Here is a 27,122-nt window from a genome sequence, read left to right on the forward strand (position 1 = left end):
TAAGTCGAGGCTTTCGAACTGTCAGGTCAGGGACGAGGACTAGTAGGCGATCCTCATCGGTCTCGAGGCGTCCTTCTCTCTTCACAAATCTCTTGAGGTCGTCCCTATGATAGTTCCGTGGTATAATCCGCCCGTCCAGATGGGCTAGCCACACTGATGCTCTGATTCCCAAGCGAGCCACCTTAAATGGACCCCTCCACCTGGGCTCAAGCTTTAGGGCGTTCTTCTGGTGGACAAATACCAGATCTCCTACTGATAGGTCCGATCGGGATTCCTCCATGGCCATCCCCAGTAGTTACTGAAAGTTCGCTGTCATTAGAGGCCCTGAAGGCCGTCGACTTCACGAACCACGAGCAGGCCACACGGGTCAAGGATCACATATCGGTGCAAGCTGCATTTGCAGAGGAGAGTTTCGAACGCACCAAGGAATACAAGGACCGTCTCAAGGCACGTATTCGATAATCCCAGAAATGTAGGTAGATAGCAATCAACTGCCAAAAAGGGAATTTTATGGTGAGTCATGCCGTGGTGCTAATAATTATATACCATAACAACAGAACATCAGTCTTCTTGTTGGCCACTTTAAGGAAATGGTTCTGTGCAGAGAGAAGAAATTACCAGAGTCGTTTATCGGTAGGATCGCGCAGATCGCAATCCTAGATAATAAGATAGCTTCCCCCCCCAGGGCAGTCACAAAGGACAGCTGTTTTTGAATATCCGCCACCCCTGGTTTTGCATTATCTGCGTTCACAACTTCTTGCTCCCTGAACAACCAATGCGAGGTCCTGCTTTCACCTCAACAATCGCACTGGTTGTCTTTCCTGACTTGGTGCGAAGTTGTCCATCCGTCACAGCTGTATAGTTCCCTTTGCCAAAGGTCGCCACGAACTGTGCTGGTTCGAGGAACCATTCGGCATCCTCACCTGATGCCAGATGTGAGATGGCTTGTAGCAGGACGATGCAGGCGGAGTTAACAGTGATCTCATGGGGGTATGAACCTTCAGTAGGGCTACACATTGCCTGTTCTTGAAGCTCCCGCCCCCCCCTCATTCGACCCTCGATTGAACACCTCACCTACTCAGCTCAGCAGCTCCTGTTCCCCATTGAAGCGAGAGACTCGGTCGCGGCGGCGCGCTATCCAACGGCATCCTATACTAAGGATCCAACCTACCCCCCAGGGACGTTTATTCTTGATCCGGATCTGCCATTAAGTCTTTGCTGAGTATAGCAAGCTATTCTTTCTGGCCACACTTTGGAGTAGATAAGAGAATATGTCTCGCGTGTCTGCATTAGGCACTGCGATAGCCCAATTCCCTTTTGACTTGGTGTTTAGAAAAGAAAAGAAGCTGATCATAAATAATATATGAGCCGTTGGCGATATCCTTAAATTGGTAAGAACGCCATAATTTAGGGGAGAGTTGGCTTTGGGATGGATAGGAGGCTCCTTAAGCCAAATCAGCGCGGACTTGACGTTAATTATTTAGTCCCAAGGCTAAGACCGTGAACCGAAAGAGAGCTTTTGAATAAACTTACGGCGAACGTGTAGCAGCGAGATTTTATGCAGCAAAAGAAGGTCCAAGTTACTATATAACTCTGGTTTGGGCCAAAGTAAATCCCCAAAATCGGTGTCGACCTCGTCTAGTTCAGTCTACCACATCACCAAACGCTAGAGGGCCAGACACACCTATTGTTGGATATACTGTAAATAAGTACCGCCAGCCTATAATACAACCTCTTGTAGAATAGCAGATTTATTTGCTCCCTAATCGGATAACTGAACATATCCATTAGCCTTTATTAGTGCTAAATGGACAAGTTCATATCAGCTAGAGATGTTAACAGGGTATTTGTTGATAATAGTTTGTGCATAATGCGGATCCCTAAGATATTGTTATCGCGTGTTTTCTATTGTTAGAGCCAAAGACTCTGCCCGAAATGCATACACATATTCAGTACTCGTGATATCGATATCAGATAAGTGTAATAGTGAAGACTTTGATAATTGAGAAATACTAACCTGTTGTAAATCATCATCTTCTGTCGGAACCCAGACCTCTGTATGAAGCCGAGCTGTACCTGCTATCGCAGCTATCCGAAACAACGGATAAGCAGTATCACCTATTAATTAACCGTACCATGGCTCAACTCCGGTGAACCATATTCCAGGCAGCAGCAGAAAGGGATTCATCATGATAATTAGGTCTAGGAAAACATAAATATCCGTTAGATTCCGGTCAATTTAGATAGCAAACAATTTGAGATCTTTCATTCTTACCTACGTTTTCAGCAGGACTCTTTGCTTCTGTGATCCAAATCTCAACATCTTCACTGTGATCTGTACTAGCAGCTTAATGATAGCTGATTAGCATATATTAATACTCGTAAATTAGGGAGGGGAGGGTACCAAAAATATTTAAATTTTGTGTCCCCAACATCGAACTCGGATCTTGGAAAAATCAAGATTGGTAACCGATTCTTAATGCATCATAAGGAAGCGAGGTACTGAATGATCCATTTCCTGATATAATGGCGCGACGCAGTCGCACAGTCGCGAGGAATATATCAGATCGGATCTGACCCTTGCGTTTTACTAGTTATAGTATCTGTAGCATTGTATGCTACTTGAAAAAGAAATGGATCGTTGGTCTTGACCATGTTTTTGGTTTGGTACGTTCTGTTGTCGAACCATTCCTGTGTCCCCAAGGTCGCGAAGCCCCATCCTATTGCTCCTTTGGGAATCGCAGTCTCTGTGTCTGGTGCTTTCGGCTTGCATCCTCTGAGATACCGCTCGCCGTGACCGTATAACGCCAACCAGATCAAGTAGACCCGGATGTCCTGAGCAATAATCTTCTGAAGAATGCTCCGAGACAAGTTCCTAAGTCCCACTGCTTCTTCATCCTCCTTCTCATGGTGGAGGGCTGCTTTCGCTTCTGCAGTTTCTTCCATTTACTGACTCTTCCATTTATTGATGGTGTCGGAGCCCAAAGAATGTAAGAAGATACGAACGTATAACGCGGTCTTGGTTCCGACGGTTGCGCATTAATAGGCCGACCTAAAAACCAGCGGTAAAATAGTTCAAAAGGAGCTGTTGAGTTTTGCTCAAAACTATACAAACGGCTATATGCTACTTTAACCCTTAACTGGTCATAACTAGTATAGCAGCAGTTTATGGGAAGCCTTTCCATAGTGTAGAGAGATGGAAAGACAGGTTCCTGGGATACTGGATAGGTTTTATACCGGATTGAACGGGGTTCCTTGAGGGGCTGTTTGTGAATGCTTTCGGCTCTGGTGGCATGTTCCTGCATCCCAGTCCAGTCACTGCTTGTCGATATCGTTCTCGTTCACCTGGCAGCGATAGTCACTACTTCTGCCATGAATTGGTCGTAATCTTGAGCCTTTATGCATTGAATTCATAGATGGTGATAGCGATCACAAATCATACTTCAGTATTATCTGGAGTAGTGACAGCTATAGTAGCATCTTACGGTTTATTCCGCAGCCATTATCAAATTCAGAAGTTCATATAATGTATCATTCATTCCATTCATTATAATGTGAATACCACACTTCTATCTAGATCATGTTCCAGCCTAGTAGTTGAAGCGGTCCGGAGGGCCGTATCTGTTGGGGTCATACTGATCGGCATCACGGTAGTGGTCATCGTACATCTGCTCAGCATTCTTCTTGGCCTGCTCGCGAGCCCGGATCTTGTCAACTTCGTCGAGTCCCTTGGTCTCAGCGAGCTTGTCGACCTCACCACCGACAAAGCCGGCAAGGAGCTCCTTGGCGAAGGTGTGGTTAACGGTTTTGCCTGTCGAAAGTGAACACATTAGTATGTTGGATGCATATAGATCGAAAGGGACAAAAGGTTTAGAACAACATACCCTCCTTGCGCTGGTGGTCCTCGAACTTCTTGAAGGCTTCGAATGAGGCAGCACCGGCGATGAGCTCGTGGGAGAACTTGCCCTCGTGCTGCTCGCCCTCACCACGGTAGACCTGTCTGTGGGCCTCCTCGGACTCTCCTGTAGAAATGTTAGCGGCATTCTATTATGGGAAACAGAAAGTCGATGATAGATGGGTGAATTGAGAAGGCCTAAAGCATAACGAGGGACATAAAAGCATGTGATATTACGTACCCCAGCCGAAACCCATTTTGTCAGGATATGGAAGATGTATGTGGTATGCGGTATGTGTTAGAAAAGGGAATTAACGGAGCTCCGCTCGTGGCGCTTGTTCAGATCGTTTATGATGGATGAAGCGTTAGAATTGATCGAGGGGGAGAAGGGCAGTTGGGGCAGGGGCAGTCTTTTTATAGGTACGGAGCTGCCCCTCGTCTACATCATCTTCCCTGAGCTCCATTGAGTTCATATCCTCGTGCTCCAGGCCCACTATCTACCTCTGCTCGAAAGCTCGTCAATCGCAGGTCAGTTACAGAAGGTCAAATCGAATTGACCAGGCGCCGTGGCGTATGGCTGAGTGGCACTACTCCTGGGGATCAGTGGTAATCATGGCCCCGCGTCGTCATCAGGATTCAACGGAGGGCGTTACTTGGTCGACAGCATCCTCCCTCAGCTTCAAGCAAGCAGAATGTATCCACGATGTCGTGTGTCTATCATCCACGGTCCGTCGTAAGGTACTCTGTACACTCCTATTGGAAGCTGTCAAAGTACCATGGTCGAGTGACCATGGCTAATGCCAGCACCCCAGTCGTCGTCGTTATTACTTACCGAAATGCCAACGGCTGCTCTCTTCGAAGGTACGGATCGTGGACCTCGTGGCGTCTACTTTTAGTTTCGATGGGTCGTCTCACTGGCCACGATCGATCGTCAGCTTGGCTCAGTTGGCCAAAAGGCTTGTTTTAGCGGCCGACATCTTGGCTGTGCGCTCCAATCTGACGTCGTCTCTCACTTCCTTCTTGCTCTTCGAACGATTCGTGCCTCTTGTCAGGGTGTTTGGTATACTGTCGATTATCATATTTATCCTATCGATATCATTGTTATTATGCTTGAAGCTGTAGAAGAGTGCAGTCATAAACAGATCAGCCAAGAAATTCCAGAAGTGGAGTGGAGTTGCACCGCCTCAGCTGTGGCTCAGCTTTTCGACTTTGCCCTGCCGATTGTTCGATTGTTCTAGAGCAGCTGGTGAGCAGCAATTTAGTAGTACTACTAAGTAAATAATCTGTGGCTTCCAAAGGTACGTCTTCGAGTCGACCAAACTATTGTAATTTCACACTAACCAGGCGTCAGACATCATCATTCAAGTAGCATAGCATCAAAACAGCACGGACGGCTACGAGCTGTCACTTAATTCCCTCGGTGGTCTTCACAGCTACAATCTAAAGATTTGACGCCACTATCAAAACGGCAGTTGAGCAAAGAAACAAGTCCTTTAAGCAATCAATTGAAGGGCAAAAAGCCCATAAAAAAACAACGCGACGAAAACCATGCCCACGAGAGCTCCCCTCTCATCAGACTTCCCTCCCTCCCTCACAGTGACCATCACTCCTCCCCCACCATCGTCATCGTCCCCATCCCCAAACATCCTCCTCCTACTCCACGGACTAGGCGACACCGCTACATCCTTCACCTCCTTCGGCCGCGCCCTCAATCTCCCCGAAACAACCATCCTCACCCTCCAAGCACCAACAAAACTACCATTCGACCTCCCCGGCTTCCATTGGGGTGACGATGTGTCCTTCGACTCCACCACCGGCGGTCTCGACATGGACGCGGGATTCAACCGCGCCGTGAAACTCATCCTCGACGACGTCATCCATAACATCCTCATTCAAAAATGCGGCTACCGTCCCCGCGAAATCATGATCCTCGGCTTCGGCCAGGGCGGAATGGCCGGTCTCGTCGCCGCGCGAGAACTAAGCAAGACGACATCCTCAACAGGAACAGATAAAGAACTCTCAGGAATCATATCCATTGGCGCGCCCTACCCCCTCTCAGGTAGCACGATGGGATCCAAGAGTCGAACGCCCGTCCTCCTCGTCGCTGGCCGCGACTCACCCGTCGTGACGGACACTGCGGTGCAACGGACCAAAAACGTCTTCGAATTTGTGGAACTTCATCGCTATGCTAGGAAAGGTGATGGCATGCCTCGTAGTCGGGAGGAGATGATGCCTATTATGCAGTTCTTCGCGAGACGGTTGAGAAGTCGACAGGGCGTGCCGGAGGATGCGGTTGAGATTACTTAATTGAATCATCCTTTTAAGTGTGGAGCCGACGAGCAAATCCATGATGTGACGGTTATTATATGCATTGTTGGTTGATAGGGATGCGATATGCAGGGCTTGTCATTAAGAAAAAGAAACTTCGTCACATCTGGGGAATACGGACACACGTGCAAAAGGTAAACCTAAATTTCAATGCCATTGAAACATGATATCCTTATCTATTTTACATCTTCAAGAGCTTTTCTCGCTCTCTCAATCGTAGCCTTGACCTGCTGCAGAGAGACATCCTCCTCGTCTGCCTCCGCGATCCGCTTTCCTCCCTCGCGAACCAAGGTCCTCAGCAATTGCTCCGTCTCCTTGAGCGCAGTACGGCCTTCCTCACGCACTTCCTCCTCCCAGAAGTGACGGGCCGCTTCCCATTTCGTCTGCTGGCGACGCAGAGAGTAGATCAGCCCGACCGCAGCGACAGTGCAGGCTTCATAGAGAGAGGTGGCTGATGTGGAGATGTAGATCAGTCCGGAGAGAGCGGACGTCATGGTCGAGGTGGAAACGCTGAAGAGGACGAGGCGCTGGGCCAGAGCCTGGAGGGATGGGACGGTAGTGTCGAGAAGTTGCATGCGGCTGGTTGTGATCAGTGTTGGCCAAGGGGGTGTAGTGGCAGTTTCAGGGACCGGGACGGGTTCCTGTCCCTGTTCCGCAACGACGGTTTCGCCTGTCTCAGGGCCCTCTGAAACACTCTCGAGGGGTAGATCTTCCAGGTTGCTATGAGGTTCGTCAAGAAGCCCCGCCTGTTGAAGCTTGCCTGCCGTCCAGATGACCTCTTTCTCGGCCTGGGGGAGGTACTTCTTCTCAAGGATATCGGTCGTGATCATGCCGACATCGTCGACACGCCAGAAGAGCTTCCACCAGGAGAGTCCGCGCCAACGCTTGCTGGCGAAACCCTCTCCAAGAGCGTCACGCAGCTCAGTGTGTGCTCTCTCCGCCCAGATCGAGACGGCACGGTCGAGCTGGTCCCGTACCTCATCATCAGGACCGGTTTGCAGTTCTTCCCGTCGGGCTCTTGCGGCTTCTTTAGCTTTTACTCCCTCCTCAGCAGCATCGAGCAACGACTCAATGAGGGTCCGCAGCGATGGATCCAGTTTCTCGCTCATCTGCGTTAAGGCGAGCCAATCTACCAGCGGCTGAACTCCGCTTGCGTTCCATCCACGCTCGTACTCAGTGGCATTCTGGACCGATTCACGGAACTTCTCAAGGGCCTTCTCGGCCTGGTCGATGTCCACAAACGAAAATCTGCTACCCCTCGCTTCATTGTCCTTGACTGACAGATCCACTGCTGCATGGACAGAGTCCTCCTCCTTCCCCAGAACAGACCGAGAAATGAGTCTGCTGTAAGCGAAGAAACCGTCAACACCTCGTCCACACAGAAGACTCCTGTGTACTGGATATCGGACGAAATTGTGTCGACCGCTGTGCGAGGTACGAATCGTAACCGTCGGAACAAGGAATGTATCCGCCGTGACAACCCCAGTCGGCTCTGCACTCGCTCCCAAACTGCTAACTAGAATCTCAATATTCCCCTTCTGTAAGATCCTCGATGGCACGGAAATGGTAGGTACTAAATCGTTAGGGAGTGTTTCTGACTCCTCTCCGTATCTGCACTCCATGTTAAATCACTCGTCAAAGTCCAGACGGGTCATTCATGAAATACATACCGTATGAGTAGACCTCTCGAAGTATCCGCCTCGTAAGATTCTAAGAAATCCTCCCATTCTTCTCTCGGTTTCAACGGGTCTGCAAGGAGCAATCGGACCAGCCTGCGCGTCGCAACCGCATCATTGAGACCGAGCACTGGAATACGAAACAAAAAAAAGTCAACGCCGTCCTTATTACCGATAGTGCAACTCTCCCCATAGCAAGATAACATACCTGCAATCCGAATGACCGGCGTCTCCGACTCCAACCCCCTCTGCGCAAGTTGCAATCGACTTAGATTGACCTGCTCCGCAGCGGCTTCCCTCACTTCATCCAGCGCATCATACAGATCCTTGTACTGCGGGGGCACATTCTTGCTTGCATTGATAGCTGAAGATGTCGCTAGGGTCGAGGCCGGACGGCGATATATGGAATAAGATGGTGAGGAAGTGGCATCTCGTCGAGTGACGGCGCGCGTCGCGGCTGTGGTCGACAGAGTCCGTCGCCAGGTTGCGCAGGACGGACAGTAGAAAACAGCCCCGTCGGTCGTGAGACGCGACAGGTTCCTCCGGAGAGGGCCGCCCAGATTGGGAGGCATTGGAGGTGTAGAGGGCAAGAAAATGCCTGTGAGAAGGAGAGCAGCGTCAGTGGGATTTGTCCCTCCCCCAGGGAGAAGATGGCCAGGAACGGCAGGGAAGTTGCGGAAGCTTTGGCGGTTAGTTTGCATGGCCGAATCGGGCGGGCGTCGGAAGTGCTTGGCGCGTCCAGCCGTGGAGAATGAACAAGGCTTACCAGGAACATACTTATCTACAAGGAAAATGAAGATCAGAGGCTACAATTGAATATGCTGGGATTTTCTAACACGCGGGAATCTTCCGGGATAAAACTTAAAACACGACCACAGCGCATATATACGCCCAGGTAACTAATCCAGATGCTTCGGCTATGTAATCGTCAATTCAATATGCCCGAGACGTCACGGACGCCCGGGAGACTGTCCAAGAATACTGGTATCTCGCTCCACTGCACTTCTGTCATAGTAAAATATCATCAAGGAACGACTCATTCATCCCAATTCGTCAGGTGTCGAACAGAAGCCATGCCCCAGACCTGCCCTCCATCCGCTGACGCCGCCAGCCGGATGCACCGCCACCATGTCTAGATAGGAGAATGAGCCGTTATGAATGATTCAATAACACGGGATCTGATGCGAAGCATATATGACCGAATGCTAACCCGCTTGTCAAGAGTATAACTAGTTTGGGCAATGCACTCAGGCTTCCTTAGGTTCCTTGGCGGCATCTTTGCTACGACGGCTCTTGCCAGAACCAGCAGACCTGTCAAGAGTTAGAATCGTCAATTGTCGAAGGGCAAAGGTTGAGGCCAGCACTCACATGCTAATTCGCCTAGCGACGGTGGCCAGACCAGCATCATTGTCCGCCTCTTGGGTGGCTCTCTCGAGAGCGGCCCGCCTTTCCTCCTCGCTTCTCTTGAAAACCTCCTCTTGCGTAGGAGGCAGGCGCTCGTTCTGCAAGTCAACCTTACGCGCATCCTCGAAGTTATGGATAGCTTGCTTGATACCCTCTGCACCAAGCATCAGAGTACCGGCGGGAAGACGGCCACCAGAAGCAGTCTTCAACTCAGTGACGCGCTCAGATTCCTCACGCAACACCTGGAAAACACGAGAAAGACGGCCGATGGCAAGGATCTTGTTCTTGATCGCTCGTCTCTTAAATTCGCTGCTTTCTGGGTCCCCAGGAAGAGGCGGCGATGCAGGGGCGGTGGGAGATACTTCGGACGGCGTCTCGTCCTCGAGCTCTTCCTTGGAGCAGGTGTTCAAAATAGCGATCAGCATGTCTGTGATTTTCTCCCCCACGAATGGGAGCGACCAGGTAAACACGTCCATAAAGTTCGGAAGCCAGTATGGGTGAGGGGTGCAGTTGAACTGTCGGATGTTCATGACATTGTTCTCGTACTTTAGCACGGCGGCCTTGTTGTTATACACATCCAGGTAGTTTGGAGCGCTGAAAATAGTCATGACACTAGGGAAACCCGTCGTGCGAGTTTTCCTGTACATCCGGTAGCCAGCATCCTGAGCCTCGTGTGCTCGGATGATGGACAGCAGATTGTTCTTTTCAAGGAAAGCACAGGCGGCGGGGTAGGAGAAGAAGTACGAACAACCTCGGACGTGGTTGTGGACAAAGTATTCACCGGTCTTCTCCTGGCCGAACTCCTCCAGAGGGTCCGCCCACAGGATGTCGCACATGAGACCATGCGTCGGTGGCTCCCTAAAGCGGTCAATCTGTATCATTAAGTTAGGCTAGGTTCGTAAAACAGCAAAGTGATAACTTTGTGACAACGTACGGATTTGATATCTTCCAACGTATGCAATTCTGGGCTCAGGCCGCCATGGATGCACAGGAACTGTTTGTTCATGACGGCAGCCAGCGGCAGCGCGCAGAAAGATTCCATGCATGCATCGTAGATGCGTTCGCTATACTTGTGCTTGCATTCGAGTTTGAATGTGAAGTAGTCTGTCAAGTGTCTGCATTCATGGTTTCCACGAAGCAGCCAGAGTGTGTTCGGATACCAGATCTTCAACGACCAGAGATACAGCACACACTGCGGGGAGTCAGCGCTGCATCCTCACGCTTGCTCAGGCCTGTCACCTACCTCAATACTGAAATAACCTCGATCGACGTAGTCTCCGAGGAATAAATATCGTGTCTCCGCCGGGTCTCCACCGACCTCGAACAGCTTCATCAGATCGTAGTACTGACCGTGCACGTCACCGCACACCGTAATGGGCGCATCCATCTCGAGCAAGTTGGGCTCCGACCGTAGCAACTGAGTTCCGGTATTGATGATCCATAATGCTTGCTCCTCTGTCAGGCGACCCTCGCGATAAAAGTGTTGCTTGAGGAATTGAAGGTTAGGCTTGGAGGGGTCCTGAGGCGACCAGAAGGATTCATCGCTAGGGACGTTCAGAGCGGGTGCTTGCACCTCTGTTGGACATATCAGATCAGCATCTCCACGCGATCAGGGGGAATCTCCATATGCGGGATATACCTTTACACACTCTCTCCTGCGTTGACACCTGTGTGCCATCTTCCATAGTATGCAAAGTGAAGTCGATCTCCGGGACCGGCTTCTTCTCCGTCACCGCTCGCTCGATTTGCGCCATACTGATAGAGTCCCTGTCCAGTGAAGCTCAATCTGCGAGATTCTGCGTGCTACGAGATCGAATCTGTGACCGGTTGTGTTTGCCACTGCGCTGGAAGACTGCTGTGGCGGGGTTTAAGTCGAACGGCGGGACTTCGCACAAGACCGTCCAACACTTTAGGAGAAAGGCAAACAAAGGGGCTCTGGGACAGTCAACCAGGCACAATCGACGTATCCGACGTAGAGAGGCGAGATTCTGTCGAAAGAAAAATCGCAGAGGGTCCGGCAGAGAGAGGCGAATGGCCAAAGGGTTGGCGGGAGCTGGAAAACGAACTTCTTGGCCGCTGCTGAGACCGATATGTAATGGCGCTCAAGGGGCTGGTTCCGTTCTCGACGCGATGGGCGCTTCAGCACACAGAACCGGTCAGTCACTGAGTGAGACCAGAGAGGCTCGCAGTCTGAGGCAGAAGAAGAAAAGAGATGGAGAAATGAAGAGGTCTCAGCCGGCAAGGAAACGATAAGATTATCTCTGCGACAGGGACTCGTGGCCGCAGAATGAGGCTCAACTCCGTGTGTCTCGAATAACTAGTTGAACTAATTCATTGCCAGTGGAGCTGCGGGGATTCTTTTGGCGGTCACCGTTGCAAGTCAAGTTAACTATCTACTACTTATACCATAAGTAAACCACCCCCCGCTTGGCACAAACAACCCCCAGAGCTGGCCTCGTACTCTCCATACAGATCTGGCGCTTCTCCCTCTTCCAGAAGGCAGTTCGTCGTGTTTCAACATGTACGATTCATATCGTAAGTGTCTCCCTGCGCCATGCTTCGTTTCACACTGAACTGAACTGAACTGAACTAACCGATGACGTTCCCGCGACAGGCCCCCATCCGCTTCTCGCCCAGGTGCCTTTGACTGTCTCCCCTTTTATCTCCCTCCCCACGGCAGTGACGCTGCCTTACACCTATAAGTCGGTTCCGTCGACCATTCCCCCTTCTGTCACTGTCGATCCCAGCAATCCAGATGCCAAAGCCCGTTACGTTGTCTCCTCCAGCGGTGGTCACGCGGCGCATCCCGAGGAGATCATCGCCTCCTGTCAATCCCTGGAGGATCACCTGAAGAAGACCCTGCAAGACGCAGAGACTGCGATCAAGGAATGGGAGGAATCAATTCAGCAAAGAGAACTCGCGGAGAAGAGACGTCTTGCTCCTGGCTGGCTGGATCGCGAGGAGAAGCTCCTCCAGCCAATGCAACCGTCTTCGTCCCAGGGTCAGTCGAAGCATGAGCGACAGCCCAGTCTTCTGGATAGTCAGCCTGATGAGGCAGTCTCCGAAGTGCCGGTGGTGGCACCCAAGGATGAGGGTGAAGAGCTTGATCGCGCCTTTGGTGGTCTGAATATGAAGTGAGCGGTACCTCATCATCGGTGAATTATGAGCGTTGCGTCGCGTACTATGAGCAAGGATGGACATATCTCAAGGGAAGCCTATGAGTGTGATTCCGTTCTAGCTGCCACGTGTACTGGGCAGTAGATGGAGAACTGCCCGGGACAATATCTGGACGATATTAGACAGTCGATTCTAGCGACAGCGTCTCCTCAAGGCGTCACCGGTTGTGATGTCTCGAACCACCCCGATCACTGCAGCCTTGTTACGTTTCGCCCAATGCAAACAATGGCGGCATCAGGTTCGTCCATGGACCATAGATTGATGTCTGTTCTCGTGGAAAGTCCATCACACCGGCAGAGGGTCTCTTCTACAATGGCATGTGGGATTGTGATCCGGACAGGAGTATTACTACTTGGATTGCAGCTGGAGGTAGCTCCTCGGATCCTACTCTGCGTTAGAATACCAGAGACACCCAAGACGTCGAGCTAGGGTACCCATCGGTCTTATGCCACTGTTGTTCAGTGGTTTATTGATACCGTTTCTGATTGCATACATCAGCATGCATGGAGATTAACGATTGTATACGACAGCTTGCTGGTAGTACTAGAGCTTGGAAATTAAGCTGTCTGTATACCTTCCTGGTCGGCCTACTATCTTGGGTACCTAGTAAGTTTATAAGACCCAACAGTTGAAGTTATCTTAATCGATTCTTTCAATGACGATAGAATTCTGCCTCGTATGCTGTAGAAATGACTTGTTTGCGGTGGAAGCTTCGTATCTCAGTACAACCCTCGAAATTATCACTTATTGAACTAGAAGAGAAAGGCTATACTGCGAATATTAAGTTTTCTCTCTCACAATAAACCAATCTAACCACCCAAGACTTGTTCTAAGGGAATATCAGCACACAATCCCAGACTGTCCGTTGAGGTCTGCTCAAGACCAACGAAGCTCGGATCCCGCAACAGCCATCCCCGAATCAGATCTCGCGAGCTCTCAAGCTTGCGGCAGACCTCCCCGCGCAAAAAGCAACCCCTCTGTTAACATTACAACTCTCAACCAATACAGCACTATAAATTCGAATTGGGTATTGGGATTTCCTTTCTCCAATCCAATCCAATCCCTCAACTAAATTACCACCATGGAAGTCCTCCGCTCGCCCCCCTCAACATCATCCTTCGTCCCTCTGGCGGAACACCAAGCGCACACCCCCGCGTCATTCTATTCCGGTCCGCCTGTCCTGCATTATGTGAGCGAGCGATGCAAGGTCGTTATTCTGGAGAGGGATCTGCTCGCTGCGCCGGCCATTAATGCTATGCGCGGTGAGGTTTTGCGCAACACTACCGCGACTGGCAACGAGAACGGAGTGAACGGCTCGGGTCAAGCTGCGGTGTCGCAGAATGGAGAAGAGGAGGAAGGAAAGGAGATCGTCATTGATGGTATCGATGTTTGGGTTACGTCTGAGTATGTTCCCTTCTTCCTTTTCCTAAGCAAAATACGGGGCACGATGAGATAGGACGGATTCGCGTTAATCTGCCTGTCCTCCGCGAAATACTCAGCTTCGAGGAACAGATCATAAACTAACAAAATCGCAGAAAATTCCTCCTCTACAGGCCCTCCACCAGCACCGGCGTTGCGATTCCCTACCCTTCTATCTCCCTACACGCAATCCAGCGCCTCCGCCTCCCTTCCTCCGACCCCTCGTCCGACCAGGTCCAGGGTCTATACATGCAGATTGCGCACCCATCTTCAGCCCCCACCGAGGAAGACGAAGAAGAAGAAAGTATTAGCCTCACAGTCGTCCCACCTCCCGTGAGCGAAACGGCCGTAACGACTTCTGCGGAGACATCCACCGTGACGGCCGCGGAACGCGCCATCGAAGACATCACCGAGAAGCCGGAGACTCCTACGCAGCTCCTCTTTGCTGCTGTATCTGCGTGTTCGAATTTACATCCCGACCCAACCGCCGCAGGTGAAGAGGACGAGGATGACGAAGGGGGCGCCCTACAGGGTTCCTCGCTTTATCAGGCTGGGCTGATCGCGCCGGGCAGCGGCGACGGTGGCCTTCCTCCTCCGGCGAATGGAAGCTCAGGATGGATCACGGCGGAGAACATGCATGAATATTTTGACGAGGAGGGGAATTGGATCGGTGGAGGGGAGGAGCCCAACTTGTCGCTTGGTCCGGGAGCGGGATCTGTTAGGACCAGAGAGGAGGAAACTGCATCGGATGGAAATGAAGAGACAGGAAATGGAGAGGAGACGAAGTGGAGGAGAACAGATTAATTTTGTTTTGTGTTCTATGGGGTTACGGGATATGGAAAAGAAAGTACTTTTTTAAGAGGAAATAAAGCTCTAATGTGTGCCATTACTATGCATTTATTCCGAAGGAGAAACTGGTCTCAGATATCATAAAAACCAATCGCTAATCGTGTCACCAACAATGACTATACCGGATTAAAATGGCCAAAATAGGATCTAATCTTATCGTCTCGTGCGAGATAGATAAATTGTAGTTAGGGATATGTAATAAATACAAAGAAACAGGCTCCGTCGGGCAGTTATAACGCGGTATTATCCATGAGCAACATATACTGGTTTATTCAATTTCCCAACTTAATCTAACTAATCTAGCTTTCATTAGGTATATATTGTTTCTCGGAGGAATATCAGCAAATAAACGACGGAGAAACAACCTAGCAAGGCTTATGTACATACTTACCAAAGACCAACAATCGACGCAAGCTGCCCAGGTCCAAATCCAAGAGACCGAACAATCCAGTACTGGGCTGTCATTGGAGAATTGGCAATCAATCAATGCAATATAAAAACAAGAGTAGAGATTTGGCAACAACCGTATCCTCAATGTCAATTGCCTGATTTACGTCGCGATGATCATATTTATACTGAACCACAAGACCCGAGATCCCTATATCGCTGTTAGAAATGTCTAGACAGTCTTCGAGTTATAGAGACTGGTCTTACATGTCAATGTACAGATTATGACGAAGAGGGTAAACTCCAATTCCCCCACGTGTGAATCGCAGCCGGGAACGTTTGTCAAGAATGTATCCTTGAATAAGCCTGTTCGAGTAGTTTCAAGCTCGTCGTATGGTTGTCTAGGTAGGTATAATATTAATCGTACAAACGAGATTAACGACTCCGGAAGCCGTGGAAAGAAATATTCCACTAATAACTAAATGCTGCAGGTTAGACCTCTGAGGATTGGAAGCCAACTATTGAAACAGGCACTATCAATATTCTGTTCGAATAGGATTCCTTTCCTGTTTTCAATCCGGTAGCACATACCTATTCTCATATTTTGCATTGGTGTATAAACCCGCTGAATTGGATATAAGCCTGTATCACATAGTAAGAACAAACAGAAAAATTACCTTCGTATAGTGCACATCCCAGAATTCCTATGATTAATGTGGGTTCTAAATCAATACGATTACAGATGGTGCCAGTAAAGAGTCTTTAGACGCAAAATTTAACTGCATTGGTGACATTCGGTTGCCCTTAAACTTTTCTCGTGAGCCTATTCTAGAGCCTGGCCTAGAGTCTAGACTTCTTCCAGAGCAAATCCTGCGCCAGAGCATGGAGGAGTACTTAGTTAGCCATCTGTACGAGTCCATCACTGCCATTGTATTGTTCTTCAAAGCACCAGAGAGTGCTGCCATATTGACATAAGTATCACATATGCATTGGTTACAAGCACTCATGATGTGAAGCATCACCAACGAGATTTATTGAGCTCGGCGGGAATTCGACCCAGTCTTGGGCAAGCGAACATAGCTACTGCTTGATCTCCTTGGAAAAAAAAACAACGACATCTCTGACGAGCAATGCAAACTCCTTTCTGCTTATTAAAAAATTCCATATCAATTGGAGAATACATACTGACCTGAAGCGACCTGTATTGTCTTCGACTTTTACATCTTGGCCCCAGCTAACTTTCTCTGCGTGGAATTTCAGCAGGAACAAACTGGCATAGTATCTTCATGGTCCTGGCAACCATTATTTTGTTCCCAATGCTAATTGATTATTATCATCACTATTAAAGATTTATCCTGGAATACTGCAGACTGCAGAATGTCGGTTCTTTCGAACCAGTAGATCTGTTCTGGATGGAACAATTTAGCCTTCGTTACTTATTAGACGACACATTCAATCTACCGTGTATTTTATTACAGTATTCACTCAGCGTAGATACCACAGAGAGCTATGTTTTTGTCTATATATGTCCGGTAGCATGGCCCCGGGATAAGTAGCGTCGCGTAACCTACTTCGTAGGAAACTCGGAAAAGTCCCCCGGACGAATCGCAATTGCGAAGCTTTTCTCTCACAGTTGGAGTGCGATGGACTAAGTTAGTTAACTCAGAATCAATCGGGGCTCTGCCATTGTCGAGAGGCCAATGCTATCCGGAGCCAATGACATTCACGAACATTGGACGATCACTACTGAACTTATCAATTGACTGCCTAGTATATTTCCACATTTGGCATGAACAACTTCTTCTATATGCCCCTAGTTCACGGACCATCACACTTATTTACACTTGTCCGCATTGGCCTCCCATCTGCTAGCCACGTCAGTTCTTATACCCCTGCTGTCAGGGATTCGAAGTGTTTCATACTTCTGTGTTTCACAGGGTTGCACAGTGCAAGGCACGAGATTGAAACACTTGACGATGGCGGATACCCAGAGACTACAACGCTCTAGCGGGGAGAACAACAGCAGGAACGCCATTGCCATTGAACTTGACTCTCATGTTAGTAAATGAATCCACCGCGACAAGTTGATATTCTCTGGATTCTAACCCCAGTTCGAAACTCTAGGCCATAGACGATGACTCTACTTATGGAGATGAGATGTACGCGACTTGTCATAACCCATATATTTCGAATATAGCTGATACCTCTTTCGCCAGATCTACTTACTCTGCGTCTCTGACCTCTTCTGTCCAGGATTACCGTATTGAGAATGGACGACGCTATCACGCTTACCGCGACGGAAGTAATATTAATTACCTCTCTCTCTCTCTCTCTCTCTCTCTATGCACGACATAAAGTTCCCTGCTAACTGCATTCTATCTGCAAGGCTACCTTCTACCAAATGACGAAGACGAGTCTGACCGTCTAGATCTAGCGCATGAGCTATGCTTAAAGGCGATGGGAGGGAAACTGTTCTTAGCGCCCATCTCTTCCCCAGAGCGTGTTATTGATCTTGCAACCGGAACTGGGATATGGGCAATTGACTTTGGTAGGCTACAATTATTCCTTCCGTCTAAACTGTTCTGCAGCTGATAAGTACTGAATTACTACGAAGCCGACAAATTTCCAACTGCGGAGGTGAATTAAATAATTACTTCTTTCTCTACGCCAGACTCACAACATGACTGATATTCCTTTTAACTAGGTCATTGGAAATGACTTGAGCCCCATTCAACCGTCTCTGTGAGTATCGTATCCAGTTCCCTTGCCTTCCAATGATGGAAGAAGGGTCGTTATACAAGAGAACTAATACCAAAACGTTAAAGTGTTCCCCCTAATCTGAAGTTCCTGGTCGATGACATTGAAGATGAATGGGGTTACGAAAGCACTCCATTCGACTTTATCCATGCCAGATACCTTTGTCATTCGATCAAGAATTTTAAGAAGTTGATACAACAAGCCTACAAGTGAGCTGTTCCATATCTCTCTCTTTCTCTCTTTGTCGATATCCTGATACTAATAGAATTACAAGTTGCACGAAACCAGGCGGCTACGTAGAGTTTCAGGACTGGGATTGCCGGATTCGATCAGAAGACGGTAGTCTAAAGGGCACTGCACTTCAACGATATTACGACGCAGTCCTAGACGCGTTCGAAAAGGCAGGATATCCAGCAAGTCCCGGTCGATATCTCGAGCAGTGGTTCCGCGAAGCTGGCTTTGTCGATATCCATGCTCAGAAATACCCTATACCAATGAGCGTCTGGCCGAAGAACAAACACTACGTGCGTGATTATCTTTTTCTATCTTCATCAGGAATAATACAGACTTCCACTAACAATCAACAGAAAGAACTCGGTGCTTGGCTTCGTATAGCTGTCACAGAAGCTTTCGAGGGAGGGGCTATGGCCGTGTTAACGAGATACGAAACATGGAAGCCAGAGGAGGTAAAGGTTCTCGCTGCGGGAGCTAGAAACGATCTGAAGAATCGCGATATTCACGCAATCATGGACTTGTAAGGCAATGATCGAGTGATTTTGGTTCGGGTGGAATGTTGCTAACTTTCTTAGTTGGGCGGTTTATGGTAGGAAACCAGAGTAAGATCTACGTTGCCAGAAGTAGAGAGGTTGTTTTATATCTGGTTGTATGACTGGCTACATATTTATCGAATTCTCCCCGAGTATCTTCTTTAAGGCATCAGTAAAGGAGTAAAACCTTACCCGCCAAAAGCAGGAAGAGGTGTCTTTTAGTATCCGAGCCTACTTTCCCCCGAGAAAAGAAGCGGGCGATAATATGAGCTTTTTTCAGTGGTTGTGGTTAGATTTCCTTTTTTAGGTGGTAAGAAACTTCTCAAAAAGCGTCATTTTCTGGACCTAGATAATATTGAGCTGAGGTTGAGTAAGCAATTTCAAAAAGAGTATACTTATCATTATCTGAAAGGCAATTTGCTAAGTACATCCTCCTACAGACTTGGTTCCTGGGCTCTTCTTAGCATATGACACTAGATAATTTAATTTACTACATACGATGCACCTATCTGAACATCACTAGCAAGATGTTGCAAGCGTATTCTTGTTAAAACTGAAGTCTCGACACGAGCACAAATCAAGCGCTGCAACGCAAGTACTCGAAGTATTAAAATAAAATCGGGAGTGAACAGAATGGGGGTAATAGAACACAATGAATAAGAAGAAGAAGAAGAGATAAACTCCGGCTGACATGCGCCGATAAGACCCCAACTGGGTTAGCAAGAAAATATGAAGCCAAACATGGTTCCAGATGCAATCAGTTGAAAAGAAAGAAAAAAAAAAAAAAAAAAAAAAAAGGAGTGTTGTTGATTATTCCTTCAGAAAGCCGTCTCGATCGTATAGACTCGCCGGCGTTGCACATCCAATACCTAGGCCCATCGTCTTGCCCTTGGGCGTTGTGAGCGTAAAGCCTTGAGGTGTGCTGCTCTCCGTCGACATGACAGATGCTCTGCTTCTTTTCTTGCCTGCAATGGGTGGTGGTTCGGTCCTGGGTGAAGCTATGGCGTTGGTGTTAAAGGTGTCTAGATCTTCCGAGCCGATTGGAGACAACGTGGTCCCTTTCGTTGGTGACAGTTTAGTGGGTGATGTCGTTACGCTGGCATCCTCCCAGATACTTATATCACTGGCACTTGTGGCAAGGCCTTTCTTTGTCATACCCGGCATCATACGAGGGCTTGGGGTGTAGCTGTTCCCTTTCGACAGATTGCGGATATGCTCCAGAGTCAGGTCCTTGGTTTCGGTGTTTAATCGACGTTGTGCTATGGTCAGTTTGCCGCTATCCTTGTTGCTCGGACGTCTCGAGGGAGGATTTCTGTTCCTTGATCCAAAAAGTGGTGACACTGCTGCCGAATTCACTGTCCCTACAGAGGAAACGCTATTTCTCGCTGACTTGGCGGGTTGGCTTCGAGGCCCTCTGACCGCCGAACGTCGTGGACTACCCACGGGAGAGTTGGTGAACAACTTGGGAGAAATCGGATCGTAGGGAATTGTCCACAAAGGTTCCGTCTTCTGCGGAGATGGTGTTCTCGACAGGCTATATCCCAAAGAAGAAGCAGAAGAGAACATCTCGGGAACACCCTTTCCGTTGTCGCCCTTGAAAGGGTCATCGCCAAATTCGCTCGGCGAATGTCGCCTTTTGCGGGACGTATTCGACGATGCTTGGTGAGAGTTGACGTCTGGAGATTCTGCCAGTTTTTGAGAAATTATCTGAGCAACATCAGCTGACTGGTGTCGGCTACGTCGTTTCGATGGACTGCTCTGGGAGGCGAATGAACTGCGGTTCGAACCAGGCGGATCGGATATTCTACCCTTGCCCTTTTCAAGATCATAGATATCCTCGGGTTCTTCGATCATAGGCGAAAATACTGGCCCTCCAAAAGTGATTGGCGGATGTATCGATATGCGCACGCAGTTCTGCCTTCTATGTCCCTTCCGGGCGGCCTGTGAGCCTTTCAGAGCCGAATGGAGGGGCGCCTTTCCTGGGCTATCTCTCAAGCGTAAGCCGCTGTTATTCAATGATTGGGTTGCCATCGTATTGTCAGGAATACTATCGCCCCTTGTGATGACTCTGAGTATGGCGGGATCAATTAATTGGTCTGTTCTTGCCCGGTGGCCGTCGTACATTGTATGTCTTTGTGGCGGAGGGACTTGGTATTGGGTGAATGTATCTCGACCGACAGTGGTTGAGAATATGGGTGACGAGTTGGGAGAAGGATGTGCGCTGGTGGTTTGCGATCTCGGTCGGGTAGAAGCAGTCTCCCGGCGACGTGGAGGCGCGAGGACTGTGCCGCTCCTGCGTGGAATCTCACTGATTCTTTCCAGCGGATAACCAGGTTGTCGGGTCGTCAGACTCCTACGGGGAGAATATCCCATCGGGTCCGTTCTGCGATGATAGTTAGGCGCGGGATGAGTGAATTGGAGATTGAGCGAAGGTTGTCTGCGAGAAAGAGAACCTCTCTCTGCAGCAAAGCGGCTGGCATTTCGATCTGTCGATGCTGCAGTGTATTGATTGTATGAACCGAATGTTGGACATGGTGGCAAAGCTGGCGAGTTCCACTCGCTGTCCCCCGACAGTGAAGTTCTCCTGCCATCGTCCAGAATGGAACTATCAGCGGTGTCCAAACTCAACGATGACAATCGCATTAGGGAATCGTTTTTGGTCATGTAATAGCGGTTTGGTAGGTGAGCAACTGGCGGAGGCGGCATTGGCTGTTCTGGGGCTGCTCCTGGAGACTGTGCAGTAATACTGCCCCCGTGTACCCTCAAAGATGGACATTCAAGCATCCCAAACTGACTGTCAAACTGCGGCATCATACTCGACCGTTGTGCTTGAACGGCTAGAGGCCAGGCGGTTGATGCTGGACGACCTGACATAAGGTCTGGAACGCTCTCCTTTTCCTTCTCCCTGCCAGGAGTATGCGGCGGAGTCTGTTCTGCAGGGAGCTCTGAAACGCCTTCTATAGTCGATACAGGCTCCTTTTCCTTTGGGTCGGGTTCTTTGATTGTTGGGGCCTTCTCTGACATGTCTGTCATTGTTGTCATGGTTGGCATTGTCGTCAGGGAACTAAGAGGGATCGGCTTCTGGAGCAGTCCCCGTTGCGATTTTGCTTTGGATAGTGTATGTCGCAGAGATTTTCTCTTCTGGACCTTCTCTGTACCGCTGTTTTGTTGTAACTTTTTTGGAGAATGAAAGCTTTCCTTGGACCCCAGCAGCGTCCACTCATAGGGGATCGCATAGGGGAGCTGTCCGTGGGATCGCAATGAAGAGATGTCCCGTGAGAGATCGGTGATACTGCCGAGTGCGCTATGAGAACGACGCGTGTATCTCACTCCTCTGGCCTCAGCCATCGCCAGTGATAGTCGATCATGTCGAAGGCGTAACCAGACGACTATCCCAACGGACACGGCCACGATGAACAGGACCGAGCAGCTCACTGCAATGGCGATGACGGTTGTGACGGCGACCATCTTGTCTTGCTCCGCGCTCCTTTCTCTCCACTCCTTCTCTTGTCGACAGTTCTCAGAGGCGGGATGGCGTGGTCATGCCAACTCCGTACTCGACGGAGCTCAATGGGAGCTCTCGTACCGTACTTACCTTTGATGCTGGAGGGGGGATGTCATGGAAGACAACGGCGGCGGCGGCGTGAAACGATTGATGAGGAAAACATCGAAGGCCATGGCAGTAACACAGTGCGCTGACTCCTTTGTTGTGGTGGTCCGGTGCTCCTCCAGTCTATGTGTTGGAATGTGGGTTGCGTCGGCTCAGCGCGTGAAGAATGCTGGTCACAGCCGGACGGCACATCCCTATAACATCATTTTCTTCACGAACGGTCCATGTGATTTCTGCATTAGGGAAGAAACAGTGTGTTATGCATCCCGTGCCATTGATTATCCCAGGGAAGAGACCTAAGATGGAGGGTGAGGCTGGGGCGAGGATAGAAACCGATGGCGGCCGGTTCCATTGACAGCAGTGCGATCAACCATAATCCATTGCATCTTGAGTCTTCAAGATGGAAAGGATATACTAGGAATGCTAGAAGGGACGATACCAATCAGACGAGAAACCGGTTGCCTCGTCTTGATCAACGGCACCGTACGTAGGCCGTTGGCACATCACTACTGTACTTGCTCGAGCACGGGATGCACGAAACATCGCATATTTTGGACAGATGCCGCGGAATGCCATCGGGATTATCATTAGACATCAAGCAGAATGGGGTTATCGGGTCGATAAGATCTGTCATATCGAAGCTGTCTGACTCGATGCTGCGAGGAACAACCATCAACAATAATTATCGCCTACTGTATTTTCTACTTATTCTGCTACCTAGGTAGTTCGAGCGGAGAAGCCAGCCCAACCCCGTGACCACCTTTGCACTCCCCGCCATCTCTTCTCCCTCTGCTCCTCCATCCAAGTCTATCGCCATCCAACTCCTCCAAATAAGATTAATCCCCAGCCCGTCTCTGTCGCTAGATCCACTTCTTGCGCCACGTCCCAATCTTTTTGCTCGGCCTGTTTATTTGCCCGGTTTGTCTACTTGTATTGGTCTCGCCTACGTCGCTCACCAGCTCCCCGGATGAGAGAAATAATAGTCTGCTTTCTAGAGGGTAGCTATCCCGGACTGACGTCGCCGCTCTCGTTCTGGGGACATCGCTAACGGTGTCAGCGAGCACTTTGGCTGTCCTCCAGACGGGATGAGCTTCAGAAATGGGAACACCACGCCGCTTTTCGCCCGGCACATTCGTACGGACTCAAAGAGCGGTCTGCAAAATTTCCTGGGGTCTGCAGCTGCAACGCCTCTGATTTCATCCAGAAGTTCTAGCTATATAGAGGACCTTGGATGATGTACCATACTCGGACGAGGTGTTGTTGCTTCTATACGTCGTGGTGGGAATGCCGGATACACCAGACACTCCGACCGGAGAAGAACTGCGTGCTATTGAACCCGCATCTCCAGCTCACCGTCTCTCCTGGCGAGACCATCGCCTCGTGTTCCCTCTCCCCCAATGCAGAGACGAGCTGCACGGAGAAAGCCTCGTGGGGAGCAATGCGCATGGTTTGGTGCAGATCAAGAGTTGTGTACTTCGCGACTCCTCCGCTGCCACACATAACAGGTAATCGCGCTATGCTGACCGAGTCTGGGGATACCGGCAGACCAAATGTTTCCACCGACTTCGAGCACTAGTCAATAATATTGTTGGCCTGTCAGGATGGATAGCAACGCATTAAACTCCGCTGCTCGTATCATTCTAGCGTATATTATGACGACGCACTTGTCGCAGCCCACTCCGATAACCCCGCCAAAGCTTCGGGTTGACCCCTCATTTTCACTGGAGTTCTTCTGTATATTATTCGCTTCGGGCCGGCCCTGTCTATCTATTAATAAAGGATAGCTTTCCGCCTCATTGTCGCTCATACAGATCTGTTTGTGAATTTGTTTGCTCCTCATTTCACTAGCAATCGCTTCAGTCTTCACAATGGCCGCTCCTCCGATCCAGAACGGTCTCTTCCAGCATAACAACACCACTGCTCCCAATGGCAGCAGTGTGTTCTCTCTCTTCTCACTTAAGGGAAAGACGGCCATTATCACCGGTGCGGGCGCTGGTATTGGTCTGCAGGTCGCCGACGCTCTCGCAGAGGCCGGTGCCAATGTCGCTCTCTGGTATAGCAGCAACACCAAGACCCCTGAGCGTGCTGCGGAGATTGCTAAGAAGTACGGTGTCACTGGTATGGAGCTCTGAGTCTCTGGCCAGTTTGAAACAAGATGCTAATTTTGCTGTTCCTGTCATAGCCAAGGCCTACCAGGTCAACGTCAGGGACATCAAGTCCGTCGAGCAGGCCGTTAACCTCTCCGTTAAGGAGCTGAACGGTCGTCTCGACGTCTTCATTGCCAACGCTGGTATCCCGTGGACCAAGGGTCCCATGGTTGACGGTCCCCACGAGCACTACCACGACGTTATCAACACCGACCTTGATAGCACTTTCTACTGCGCCAAGTATGCTGCTGCTCACTGGAGACGCCAGAAGGAGGAGGGTACCGACCTGAACGGCAACAAGCTGGAGAACTTCACCTACGGCAGCTTCGTTGCAACTGCCTCCATGAGCGGTCACATCGTCAACATCCCTCAGCTACAGGCTGCCTACAACGCCGCCAAGGCCGGTGTTATCCACCTCTGTAAGTTACCTGAGGAAACACTAACTGGTTTCTGGGTCTGACTGAATCCTAGGCAAGTCTCTGGCCGTTGAGTGGGTGAGGTTTGCCCGTGCCAACACCGTCTCTCCTGGCTACATGGCCACCGAGATTTCCAACTTTGTGCCCCAGGAGACCAAGAACATCTGGAAGGACAAGATCCCCATGGGTCGTGAGGGCGAGGCCCACGAGCTCAAAGGCGCCTACCTGTACCTTGCCTCGGATGCTTCCAGTTACACCACCGGTGCCGACATTATCGTCGACGGCGGTTACTGCCTGCCTTAAAAGGCTCGTTTATTCTTTTCGTCGGGTACAGGTCAGCAACGATTTCGCTTGAAGCGAAAACATAAACATAGAGAAGCGGAGAAGAAACCGGGTCCGACTCGAGCACGATGAACTGCAGTGATGATAGAAGGTCTGACTCGAGGCCATGTGACGATAGATTTTGAGAATACCCATATACACTGGACATAGACAGACTTAGCTAGCTCCATGACAGTCTTGATATCCTATCTCCTGATGTGCGCACTTCACGCCGACCGAGCCTATAGTTCTGGAATCAAAACCGTTCCGGGAAATATTAGTACGAACTGAAGAATGAAGTACCAGGTGCTATCAATGTGCATTGTCTATACTCCAATAGTCGCGGGATCCGAATACTGCTGGTGGTGCTTAAGTCTAATCCCAAAGCAGAGCACCATCTCCGTAGGTACAACCTAAATTCAAGACCTTGGTACCATAAACCGTTCCTGAAAGTGGCCACCCGGCTACTTCGGGAGCCGATATCTGGGGTTTGGTAAGTGACCCTGCCGTTGATTCCGCGGGATACTTACTTTCCGGTTCCCATGGTTCGTGCCGCCACGATTATATATACATACATAGCATGCTCATCACACATCAATTATTATTATTATTAATATCATAATTACCAATTATCACAACCCTACACATCCAGAACCAGTAACGATTCCACTATCTAAACAAAACGACTCCATAACTCCTCACATACTCATACCCTCCCACCACTCCGCGACACAATCAACCACGTAATCCACCCACGCTATAACACTCCCTCCCTCACGAATGCGTTGACGAAGTTCTATCTCCCAGACCTCTGTAACGGGGGACGGAGGATCTCTATATTTGGACAGAAGGACGTGGGTTCGTGGATCGAAGTATTTCGAGAGGGACGATAAGGGGTCGGTGGGGATATCATCGCCTGAGTTCGAGGAAGAGGCAAGAGATGAAGAATCGGATGGTATGAAGAAGGATTCGGATTCGGATTCGGATTCATGCTCTTGTTCGCTTGCCTCTTCTTCTTCTTCTTCTTTTTTGTATATCATAGAAGAGGAAGTAGTTCCATTCTCCATTCCATTCCTCATAAGCGGCCGCATTTCAATCCCATCATCTTCATCAGACCTAGACTTCATCCTCGATCGCAATCCTAGCCTTGCCATCTTATCGCCCCTGGTCCTCCCCTGCTGCTTCTTCTTCTTCCCCATCTTTCGAGATTCATAGACACGTCCTCCCTCATCCCTATCCGCATGCACATATCCATCAGACCGAGCTCTCAAACACGAAAAGGCCTCCCGGTTCAAATAAACAACCAACGTAAACGCCGCCAGGAGCGCTAATAACGGAATGAGCGGGATGAGGATCGGATGCGGGACCGGTTGATGATGGTTTGGGGTTGGGGTTGCGGTCGTAGTAGTAGACATGGTTATGGGTATGGGTATGGATTTGGTAATTGTTGTGTTTCTTGCAGGTATGGATGGGTTCTATTTCTTGTGGTCTGCAGTCGGGTGTCTGGGGTCGAATCCAAGTCTTGGTTTGGCGTCGTAGTTGGTGTTTCGTCTGGATATGTAGTCTGGGTTGAGTGTCTGATGATGATGAAAAGAAAGAATGGAGTGATGGGTGTTCAGGCTGATAGTTCTCGCATTTAAGGAAGACAGGAGAATGGAACTCAAAGATTTCTCTTTCATGGTTGTGGGTAGAAAGAAACATCATTATTCACCTCGTGTGCCGACTACCTATTGTTCTGTTCGTGTTACTTGTCTGCTTCGATTTTGGTAGGAATATTATCCAAGATAATCTATTAGCTGCTGCTACCTAGTAATATCAGTATATCTAGACACACCAATTAATCGTACCCAATTTTGGTCTTTTATTGATCCTTCTAATAGCATACTTCGTCACTAGTTGTTACATGAACCGCACGCTCAGCCATTACAAACTCGCTAATTACAACAAAAGCCCAAGACCCAAAAGAGAA

General features: G+C 49.4%; 12 protein-coding genes across 12 annotated transcripts; 5 read left to right on the plus strand and 7 right to left on the minus strand.

Annotated features, from left to right (window-relative positions):
- Window positions 1-747: 747 nt before the first annotated feature.
- On the minus strand, window positions 748-1,148 carry C8Q69DRAFT_510039 (hypothetical protein; the record flags this gene model as incomplete). Its single annotated transcript, XM_028633149.1, has 2 exons — window positions 748-923; window positions 1,079-1,148. The coding sequence occupies 2 exons, from the start codon at window positions 1,146-1,148 to the stop codon at window positions 748-750; spliced, it is 246 nt and encodes an 81-aa protein (XP_028482053.1).
- Window positions 1,149-1,797: 649 nt separating this feature from the next.
- C8Q69DRAFT_514755 (hypothetical protein) lies at window positions 1,798-3,030 on the minus strand (the record flags this gene model as incomplete). The annotated part of the gene is made up of 4 exons (XM_028633347.1): window positions 2,579-3,030; window positions 2,276-2,328; window positions 2,018-2,070; window positions 1,798-1,803 (listed from the first exon to the last, which is right to left on the minus strand). The coding sequence occupies exons 1-4, from the start codon at window positions 2,944-2,946 to the stop codon at window positions 1,798-1,800; spliced, it is 480 nt and encodes a 159-aa protein (XP_028482054.1). The 5' UTR covers window positions 2,947-3,030.
- Window positions 3,031-3,517: 487 nt separating this feature from the next.
- Window positions 3,518-4,375, minus strand: C8Q69DRAFT_96974 (hypothetical protein). The gene is made up of 3 exons (XM_028634228.1): window positions 4,137-4,375; window positions 3,885-4,022; window positions 3,518-3,811 (listed from the first exon to the last, which is right to left on the minus strand). The coding sequence occupies exons 1-3, from the start codon at window positions 4,150-4,152 to the stop codon at window positions 3,591-3,593; spliced, it is 375 nt and encodes a 124-aa protein (XP_028482055.1). The 5' UTR covers window positions 4,153-4,375; the 3' UTR covers window positions 3,518-3,590.
- Window positions 4,376-5,205: 830 nt separating this feature from the next.
- Window positions 5,206-6,300, plus strand: C8Q69DRAFT_96977 (Phospholipase/Carboxylesterase superfamily). The gene has a single exon (XM_028634229.1). It carries the CDS (start codon window positions 5,444-5,446, stop codon window positions 6,200-6,202), a length of 759 nt encoding a protein of 252 aa, XP_028482056.1. The 5' UTR covers window positions 5,206-5,443; the 3' UTR covers window positions 6,203-6,300.
- Window positions 6,301-6,391: 91 nt separating this feature from the next.
- Window positions 6,392-8,600, minus strand: C8Q69DRAFT_501269 (hypothetical protein; the record flags this gene model as incomplete). The annotated part of the gene is made up of 3 exons (XM_028632358.1): window positions 6,392-7,834; window positions 7,894-8,029; window positions 8,108-8,600. The coding sequence occupies 3 exons, from the start codon at window positions 8,598-8,600 to the stop codon at window positions 6,400-6,402; spliced, it is 2,064 nt and encodes a 687-aa protein (XP_028482057.1). The 3' UTR covers window positions 6,392-6,399.
- A 549-nt stretch (window positions 8,601-9,149) lies between these two features.
- Window positions 9,150-11,195, minus strand: C8Q69DRAFT_97013 (serine/threonine protein phosphatase 2B catalytic subunit 2). The gene is made up of 4 exons (XM_028634231.1): window positions 10,943-11,195; window positions 10,547-10,878; window positions 10,238-10,495; window positions 9,150-10,175 (listed from the first exon to the last, which is right to left on the minus strand). The coding sequence occupies exons 1-4, from the start codon at window positions 11,055-11,057 to the stop codon at window positions 9,264-9,266; spliced, it is 1,617 nt and encodes a 538-aa protein (XP_028482058.1). The 5' UTR covers window positions 11,058-11,195; the 3' UTR covers window positions 9,150-9,263.
- A 494-nt stretch (window positions 11,196-11,689) lies between these two features.
- C8Q69DRAFT_97007 (hypothetical protein) lies at window positions 11,690-12,712 on the plus strand. The gene is made up of 2 exons (XM_028634230.1): window positions 11,690-11,838; window positions 11,918-12,712. The coding sequence occupies exons 1-2, from the start codon at window positions 11,823-11,825 to the stop codon at window positions 12,439-12,441; spliced, it is 540 nt and encodes a 179-aa protein (XP_028482059.1). The 5' UTR covers window positions 11,690-11,822; the 3' UTR covers window positions 12,442-12,712.
- An 849-nt stretch (window positions 12,713-13,561) lies between these two features.
- C8Q69DRAFT_530611 (regulator of volume decrease after cellular swelling-domain-containing protein) lies at window positions 13,562-14,915 on the plus strand (the record flags this gene model as incomplete). Its single annotated transcript, XM_028633737.1, has 2 exons — window positions 13,562-13,884; window positions 14,016-14,915. 2 exons carry the CDS (start codon window positions 13,562-13,564, stop codon window positions 14,701-14,703), a joined length of 1,011 nt encoding a protein of 336 aa, XP_028482060.1. The 3' UTR covers window positions 14,704-14,915.
- Window positions 14,916-16,855: 1,940 nt separating this feature from the next.
- Window positions 16,856-19,061, plus strand: C8Q69DRAFT_479065 (S-adenosyl-L-methionine-dependent methyltransferase). Its single transcript, XM_028631421.1, has 10 exons — window positions 16,856-17,192; window positions 17,260-17,294; window positions 17,352-17,437; window positions 17,522-17,683; window positions 17,750-17,772; window positions 17,840-17,877; window positions 17,961-18,101; window positions 18,167-18,416; window positions 18,480-18,646; window positions 18,702-19,061. The coding sequence occupies exons 1-10, from the start codon at window positions 17,112-17,114 to the stop codon at window positions 18,730-18,732; spliced, it is 1,014 nt and encodes a 337-aa protein (XP_028482061.1). The 5' UTR covers window positions 16,856-17,111; the 3' UTR covers window positions 18,733-19,061.
- A 7-nt stretch (window positions 19,062-19,068) lies between these two features.
- Window positions 19,069-22,434, minus strand: C8Q69DRAFT_97042 (hypothetical protein). The gene has a single exon (XM_028634232.1). It carries the CDS (start codon window positions 22,125-22,127, stop codon window positions 19,470-19,472), a length of 2,658 nt encoding a protein of 885 aa, XP_028482062.1. The 5' UTR covers window positions 22,128-22,434; the 3' UTR covers window positions 19,069-19,469.
- A 1,557-nt stretch (window positions 22,435-23,991) lies between these two features.
- C8Q69DRAFT_97045 (reductase with broad range of substrate specificity) lies at window positions 23,992-25,151 on the plus strand. Its single transcript, XM_028634233.1, has 3 exons — window positions 23,992-24,387; window positions 24,452-24,835; window positions 24,888-25,151. The coding sequence occupies exons 1-3, from the start codon at window positions 24,138-24,140 to the stop codon at window positions 25,133-25,135; spliced, it is 882 nt and encodes a 293-aa protein (XP_028482063.1). The 5' UTR covers window positions 23,992-24,137; the 3' UTR covers window positions 25,136-25,151.
- Window positions 25,152-25,732: 581 nt separating this feature from the next.
- On the minus strand, window positions 25,733-26,918 carry C8Q69DRAFT_479080 (hypothetical protein). The gene has a single exon (XM_028631422.1). The coding sequence runs from the start codon at window positions 26,566-26,568 to the stop codon at window positions 25,852-25,854; it is 717 nt and encodes a 238-aa protein (XP_028482064.1). The 5' UTR covers window positions 26,569-26,918; the 3' UTR covers window positions 25,733-25,851.
- Window positions 26,919-27,122: the final 204 nt, after the last annotated feature.

This window comes from Paecilomyces variotii, assembly GCF_004022145.1.
Source record: "Paecilomyces variotii strain CBS 101075 chromosome Unknown C8Q69scaffold_13, whole genome shotgun sequence".
Classification (NCBI taxonomy): domain Eukaryota; kingdom Fungi; phylum Ascomycota; class Eurotiomycetes; order Eurotiales; family Thermoascaceae; genus Paecilomyces; species Paecilomyces variotii.

Excerpts from the sequence above, each read along its gene's own strand:
- C8Q69DRAFT_479065 (XM_028631421.1), top strand. The coding sequence starts at position 17,112 with ATGGCGGATACCCAGAGACTACAACGCTCTAGCGGGGAGAACAACAGC. Across the intron at positions 17,878-17,960 it reads AGCCCCATTCAACCGTCTCT|TGTTCCCCCTAATCTGAAGT; the intron begins GTGAGTATCGTA and ends AAAACGTTAAAG. Across the intron at positions 18,647-18,701 it reads ATTCACGCAATCATGGACTT|TTGGGCGGTTTATGGTAGGA; the intron begins GTAAGGCAATGA and ends TAACTTTCTTAG.
- C8Q69DRAFT_96977 (XM_028634229.1), top strand. The coding sequence starts at position 5,444 with ATGCCCACGAGAGCTCCCCTCTCATCAGACTTCCCTCCCTCCCTCACA.
- C8Q69DRAFT_97045 (XM_028634233.1), top strand. The coding sequence starts at position 24,138 with ATGGCCGCTCCTCCGATCCAGAACGGTCTCTTCCAGCATAACAACACC. Across the intron at positions 24,388-24,451 it reads TAAGAAGTACGGTGTCACTG|CCAAGGCCTACCAGGTCAAC; the intron begins GTATGGAGCTCT and ends TTCCTGTCATAG. Across the intron at positions 24,836-24,887 it reads GGCCGGTGTTATCCACCTCT|GCAAGTCTCTGGCCGTTGAG; the intron begins GTAAGTTACCTG and ends ACTGAATCCTAG.
- C8Q69DRAFT_479080 (XM_028631422.1), bottom strand. The coding sequence starts at position 26,568 with ATGTCTACTACTACGACCGCAACCCCAACCCCAAACCATCATCAACCG.
- C8Q69DRAFT_96974 (XM_028634228.1), bottom strand. Across the intron at positions 3,812-3,884 it reads GGACCACCAGCGCAAGGAGG|GCAAAACCGTTAACCACACC; the intron begins GTATGTTGTTCT and ends CACTTTCGACAG.
- C8Q69DRAFT_97013 (XM_028634231.1), bottom strand. The coding sequence starts at position 11,057 with ATGGCGCAAATCGAGCGAGCGGTGACGGAGAAGAAGCCGGTCCCGGAG. Across the intron at positions 10,879-10,942 it reads GCAGGAGAGAGTGTGTAAAG|AGGTGCAAGCACCCGCTCTG; the intron begins GTATATCCCGCA and ends TATGTCCAACAG. Across the intron at positions 10,496-10,546 it reads GAGGTTATTTCAGTATTGAG|TGTGTGCTGTATCTCTGGTC; the intron begins GTAGGTGACAGG and ends GACTCCCCGCAG.
- C8Q69DRAFT_97042 (XM_028634232.1), bottom strand. The coding sequence starts at position 22,127 with ATGGTCGCCGTCACAACCGTCATCGCCATTGCAGTGAGCTGCTCGGTC.